The sequence below is a fragment of the Hyalella azteca genome, unplaced genomic scaffold (genome assembly GCF_000764305.2).
Source record: "Hyalella azteca isolate HAZT.00-mixed unplaced genomic scaffold, Hazt_2.0.2 contig4447, whole genome shotgun sequence".
Lineage (NCBI taxonomy): Eukaryota > Metazoa > Arthropoda > Malacostraca > Amphipoda > Hyalellidae > Hyalella > Hyalella azteca.
In genome coordinates, this window is record NW_025934661.1 from 154,735 (window position 1) to 161,961 (window position 7,227).

General features: G+C 35.0%; 1 protein-coding gene across 1 annotated transcript; it reads right to left on the reverse strand.

Moving 5' to 3' along the window:
- Positions 1-516: 516 nt before the first annotated feature.
- LOC108665482 (protein YIPF6-like) lies at positions 517-5,747 on the reverse strand. Its single transcript, XM_018152238.2, has 7 exons — positions 5,523-5,747; positions 5,059-5,199; positions 4,324-4,402; positions 3,683-3,725; positions 2,876-3,022; positions 2,292-2,449; positions 517-2,067 (listed from the first exon to the last, which is right to left on the reverse strand). The coding sequence occupies exons 1-7, from the start codon at positions 5,556-5,558 to the stop codon at positions 1,952-1,954; spliced, it is 720 nt and encodes a 239-aa protein (XP_018007727.1). The 5' UTR covers positions 5,559-5,747; the 3' UTR covers positions 517-1,951.
- Positions 5,748-7,227: the final 1,480 nt, after the last annotated feature.

The following is a 7,227-nucleotide window of genomic DNA, read 5'->3' on the forward strand; positions in this document are numbered from 1 at the left end:
CTTTGAATCATCAGCGGGGCATAGATGAATCATCACAGCCTGTTGATCTGTCACTACCAGAATGTCCACCAACCAGTACATTTCTTCCAGTTAATTTAAAGAGTAAAAATTTCTCCAACAAACCCACTATCAGAAAACTCAAGACATTGGCTTCTTCGACATCCGATCAATGCCAACGAATTTACAAATTAGAAAAATTATTACAGATTGAAACTTGAATTAAAAATAAGACATTTATACCTCCAAGTACGGCCGTTTCTTGCGCCATGTGTCATTCTTGATAGGAATTGAATTAAAGAGCACTACGAGATTAGATCGTCATTAACGGATCAAAGAGAGAGTGCGTTGTCATTGTACTTAAATACCCCTTAAATAAATACAGCACAACACAGCTGGTGATGTCAACTCTGATAAATTTTTCGGAATACGTTCTATAGTCGTAGACGATATAAACATTAAGGGACTACGCTCTCATGTCAGTACCATAAACGCACGAGTTGAAAATAAAACGGGGGCAATAAACGTTCAACTTTACTAACAAATATTTTCTTGTTGATAGTTATGCTTCCTATAGCTTATCATCTGCTGGACTCTGCCTTGCTCTGAGACAAAATAATGCGAGGTTATTACTCAAAAATTGAATGCAATAAATTAGGAAATAAATTAAATGTAACGAAAAGATAGCCACTCAATCGGATACATAAGAATATGAAAAAAGTACATGAATAATTATATTTTAAGCAGCATTTTCCCGGGAAGAAGTGAAAAAATTCACTATTCGCATAAGATTACAATCGCCTCTGGATGACAGGAAACATTGGCTACCATTATATCAGTCCAAAATTACCAAAGATTTCTCATGGTAATCATGTTACCATGAGAAATGATGATATCGACCCACTGATGATATCGACATGTTATGGACGCCGCATACCGAAGTGAAAATAAAACCTAATAATAGGTGGAAGTGTGGTGCGCAAAATATGTTAGGAATGCAACAATATTTTTTCAAAACCAACTAGAAAAAGTCTACAAATAAAATTACATAACACTCATAAAATATTTTATCAGTAATAGATATAATAGAAGCCGAAATCTCATGAACACGCTGAAAACAGGTGCACATTTGAATATATATAAGATTATATTATAATAATCGACACCGTAAACCTAACTCGAGCACTACTGTACATTTCTACAAGAAGACACATATTTTTCCAAAGTTTCAGCTCTGCTCCAACATCAACAAGCCACACAGTACACAAAAAGTGCTATTCAGAAACTTATTTTCCCAAGTTATTTGATTTCATGAAATACACTATAGCAAAATTAGCACAATTTTACTACAAAAGTTGAAAGAAAACAGCAAAAAATTTTATCTGGTTGATAGAAGAAGAGATGCTCGATTGCAAGTTTACTAGCGCGTAAGGTAGGTATTAATTAAAAACTCCATGATGGTGAGACCCTAACTATTAAGAGCTGGAACATTAAGCCACGTCAAACGCAGGTTCAGATAGCGAGCAAACTTTTTTTTTTTATATTGCACGAGCGTTTTGGCAGAAAATTTTTAAAAAGCAGGGCAGAAAATCACGTTTGAATGACCCAAGAAGGTTACAAGAAACACATCTTTACCTGCTTCAAGGATTCTTAAGGTTTGTATGCACTGCATCTGCTAACTAATTTGTTCCTCCACACCTAATAAATACAAAGTCTGAGTTGTTATTAAGATTGACTCTGAATTACCGGCATTACGTCAGGCCTCAATCATCGCTCTTGTTTCTATTTGTACCAAAAAGAATTGTACCTAAAAAAGTAACAATCCAAAATATCCCGCATGAAGACATACACGAATATCAGTACGGTACCGGTAGTAAAGGAAGTAATAATAAGCCTAATTTTCATTCAATTATCAGACTTAGGTGGAGCTACACCGATGAGCTGGACTAACAGATCAGCTGGTGTTGGAGACGATGAGCCAGGAGATGACGAGGTAGAACAGGAAGATGGGGTAAACTGCGAGGCCGCGACGTGCCTGCAACTGCGAGTCACTCAGGAACATCATGGCAGCTGTGAACGCAAGGCAAGAGTTGTCAATTATATGTCATTTATGAGCGCTTTAGAAAAGTTAAGCCTCTAATTTCTCATAAGTATTGATCAGTGTTACGGTCCTGCTTTAGACCGCAATACATTCCGTCTTGTACGCTAAAGTATATTCGCACACATTAGTACAAAATTTAACACTGGCGTTATGGCGTAGTGATACAACATTTAATGATTCATCCAACACTCACCGAACGTTGCCCAAGCAAAACCCAGGCATGATACAAGGAAGCGGATGATGAATGCCACGGTCGAGTGCGAGAAGAAAAGCAGTATGCGACACACGATCAAGGATAAACAGCCGGGCAGCAGACAGTAGCCCAACACACATACCGACTGGAAGAACGATCTGCAATACAGTTAAATGTAAACAAAGGTATGTGATTTTGCTGTTTTACTAGCAACACTAACAAGTGGCTGGGTTCAGGAGCATTAGGGTACTCATACTGAAGGCCATAAATATCACCATATAACTGAACTACCTATCTTTTCATATTCGGATTTACAGTCTTAACTCTAATGACTAGAGTAGGAGAAAAACAAATCCAAAATAAAATGTGAAGATTGTGAGCTTGGATTTATAATAAGATACACAACTATTGCTTTTCAAAAAAAAATTAAAATTAGTGGATGGAAAATGAATCACAGTAAACTTCGAATGTGAGCGCAGTTATATGAGGGAATATTTCCCATCCCTTCAATAAATCGCAAAATTTTCCATTGCATTAATATAAGATATTGTTTGCAACACAACAAACGGAAGGTAAGGACTGACATGTTGCCACCCAGCAGCTTGGAGTTAAGGGTGACGACCGCGGCGCCCGCCCACACAATGATGAAGACCTCAGCGAACTGCGGCCCTCCGTCGTGTATCTCGCGCCCGTCTGGCAGCACCACGCTCTGCGCCTCACCCTGCAGCATCCTTGTGGAGGGCATAATAATTAATAAAATGATATCCGTTTAAAAATTACTTTTTAAAGACAACACTTCTAAAGGGGCCAACTGGTTTCTCCAATGTTAAACATGTGCAATAAAATTTTATTTTTATTTTTAAATATAAAACTTTTTAAATATAAAATAGTTAAAAATAAAATAAATAAAACAAACTTTTAAAAAAGTAGAAAATAAAATACTTAAAATAAACTTTTTAAAAAACCACGCTTTTCTTGTGGACTAAAAAGTAGAAAATAAATTATGGTTCGCCCCAAAAAAACGTGTGTCGGGCAGATTTATGATTAAAGCGAAAAGCACACAACACTTAAATTTTGGAAATTTGATGGTGAACGTACAGCCCGACCCACATTTTTTTGGGGCGAACCATAATTTATTTTCTACTTTTTAGTCCACAAATGCCGAATTTCAGATCTCTAGAACAATTAGAAGTGGGCTAATTTTTGTTGTCAATGTTAACAACAAACAAACAAACGCGAAGCTAAGCTAAGAAAAACGTGTTAAAAATTAGCATTTTCCGGAGTTACTGCGTGATGGAATTGCCAATAAGTACCGTACTGTAGCAATTTAAGGTACCGTAGCTAGTAATGCCTCTAGCATTTTCCATGCTGTGTTTCAGGTTAAAACTCACACGGCAAGGAAGGTGCAGAGGATCAGTGGTCCCCACAGGTCCCCTGTCAAAACAAGTAGAGCAAAAAATAACTTGGATACTTTACACATTCAAATAAGCTATTGAAAATCACACTCCATTGCTACAAGGGATAAAAAAATTAGTGTAACTGCTTACAAGTGACTTGTTAATTACACTTTTTTCAGTTACTATTTATATATTAAAAACAACTCATCAATTTTGATGAATTTGACAATTTTTTCCAATCACTTTGAATGTGATATAAACTAATGCATAAAATATAGGTACCTTTGTTTTGTACATACCATATACAGGGTGTTTCAGAATTAAGTAACCCTTTTAATTTGTTAATAAATAAAAAACTAAGAACGTTATGAAGTTGAAACTTGTTTTATTTAAAATCATGATGAAAATTTAAGGCTTGATAATTAAACACAAATTTAGCAAGCTATACAGGATAATGACGTAACTATGATACAATATTACCATAAAAATGTTCTTCTTTTAAATAAAACAAGTTTCAACTTCATAACGTTCTTAGTTTTTTATTTATTAACAAATTAAAAGGGTTTCTTAATTCTGAAACACCCTGTACATAACAAAAATTTAAATTGCATTATATAAAAGAAATAAAGCCTTACATTCTTTAAGTAATGATTTCTTCTCTTTGGGATACAAGACGTGGTAAAACTTCACTCCAACGGCCTTCAAGTCTCGCATCTGAAATGTTCAATATATTTGACTTGCAATGGTAATAAAATTTTACGAAAGACATAATTCAAAAGTTTGAATAATTACTGGAGTATATACAAAACGTTGTCATATCATTATAAAACTGTCATACTTAAATATGTACCACTAAATTAGAAAATTTTCATCTAGCCAACAAAGACCAAATCACATTAACAAAGGAAGCCATAAAAAATAATGAATACCGGTACTTTACATGTGCAAATGGTATCATAACACATAAGCTAAACAGTGACATATGACATAACACGCCACTCATCACACAGCAGAAATTTTTCACTGCTACATACTTAGATCTAAACATTCCTACACTTGAATAAAAGTTACAAAATCAATGAGAGAATGATACAGTTTTGGGAGCCATCACAGATTGAAGTGAAACAAAAGATAAGTAGAAATTATTATTTGCAATATCTGCTACCATAAGAAACTTATGCGTATCACAAGAACTTCATTTCAAGATTCTTCCAGTCTTGGATTACAGAATATCACAAAAAATACAAAACTTTAAATCTAATCAAATGTTCTGTAGAGATGAAGTTTGATAACAACAACTGATATAAGATACCTATGCTAATAAATACTCAAATCACCACACAGTAGCAAGCCAACAATACCACACTCACCACAGTATCTTTTATAGGCTCGTCTAAAGTGTTGTACTGTGATGGGTCTTCTCTCCCCACTGTGCCAGGCAGGGTGAGCTCCCCACTCACATCCCCATAGTTGTGGGCACTCAGAGTGTCCACAAAATTCACCTCTTCTACCTGAAGAACATTAATACATAAATTTGAAAATATTAGTACAAATACATATTTTTGTTTGATAATGAATTAGCATCATAAGGTTTTTCAATATAAACATTCATCACTGAACCTTCATGAATGAATTTCATACAAGAAGTAGTAGTGAATTCATTATTACATAAATGGGAAATTTCTTCTAAAATGATTACATTGCAAAAAGATGAAGGTTTCTGTAAATTTTTATAATAATTAGACCATGAATATTGGTTTAGAATGTTCAATAACTGCTTGGGACTTTTATGAATAGGAAAGAAATAAATTGAGGTTCAATGTGCCATACTCACATCAAGGCTTTGATGCTGGGGGTTTCCAGCACTCATGTTGGATGTATTTTTTTGTTCAAGATTAACCACAATTGTAGACCTGTCACCTGGAAACTTTTATTTACTAAAAACTTGTATATATATAAGATGAAAAGTGATTAATATATGTTTTAACATTCAAAAATTCATGTAATCTTAAGTGTCAACCTTATCTCAAATCTGTGATGAAGCCTCAGCTGCAGATATGCTCTGTTGTTTTACCATTAGTAGAAGTAATTGCTTCATAATTGCCATGGTCAGGAAGATGTGCCAGGTGCGCGGGAATTTATTTTGTCATTTTAACGACCTGCGCGGTGCGCCATACTACGTTGGTAAAAAAATGCGCCATGCGCCGTACTTTAGAAAGCTAAAATAGTTCTACTATTTTAGTCGACAATATAAGCGAGTATATTGACTACGCGAGTCGAACTGACAATAATAATAAAATGTAAGACATGTCCGGGTTACTTCTGACTCTTCCGGTTGTCCGCCTTGTCGTATACGGAACGTACGGTAATCGTAAAGTGCGGCTGTTATACATACGAAATGTAAACAGATGGTGTTCAGTGTTGCCATATGACTTTGGAGAAAATTTCTTCTAAAATAAAGATGGCCGGGATTGCGCGAACATGTGCGCGAAGATAATCAATTTTCATTACATTGCACCAACTGTGCACAGCAATAGCTTAAAAAAAGTGAAAATGTGCGGGAAAATTCACCGAAAACATACATCATCCTGAGTGTGGCATAATTGTAGATACTATTGATTGTTGAAAGATATTTATATCAAATATAGGCTAACTTTTCTATTGATAAAAGATAAAGATAATCATCATTTCTATTTGTACTCTACTGATAATTATACTTTTAGAAATTAATATATAAATTTTTCAAGTTTTTAATTTGATAATTTTTTTAAATAAAATTATAAAATAGATAGTATTGGGAGATATAGGCTATAGCTAATCAATCTAGAAGACTAGAAAAAATTTCATTTCTTCAAAAAATGGCAGGATAGGCTAGCTCAATTCAGTGAATTCACACTTCAGAAAAAAATTAATCTTTGCAATCAGCAATGCCTACTTAAATGGGAATTTCTGTCAAATTCATTTGCAGTCAGCAGTTTTTGCTAATTTTTTAGTTCAGACACCATACTGCCAAGTCAAGTTAATGAAGTTATCATCAACCAATTCACAGTCCCAGTGTAAATGAGTGTATTAATATTTTGGAAAATTGGATTGAAGAAATTAAAATTGGATAGAATGCACAGTTTTGATGTCGGTTGCCCAGGGGATTACTCAAATTAGATGGACAGACAATGGAAAACAGTGCACACAAAGAAGTATATAATCTGAAAGGCAAGCAATGGGCGGCCATAAATATACCAGCGATCATTGTGTTCTTGGTTGCTTTTTGACGCTCTTCTGCAGTCGGACGTCCATGCCTGATTTGACGTGTTTCATCGCGCTGTCCGAGTTTGACAGCTTCCACGTGTTGAACACTTAACAGGTGCCTCTTTTGAGCAGCATTTTTGCTTCTGTTGTCGCTGAAGGTCATGCCATCAGTCCACGATTCGCCAACCTTACGACGACCTCTGTTGGTATTTCGTTGACGCATGCAAACCTTACAAAAATATCGAATGGCATCGTTATCGCCATCGTATTGCGCCAGGAAATTTGAATCGTAA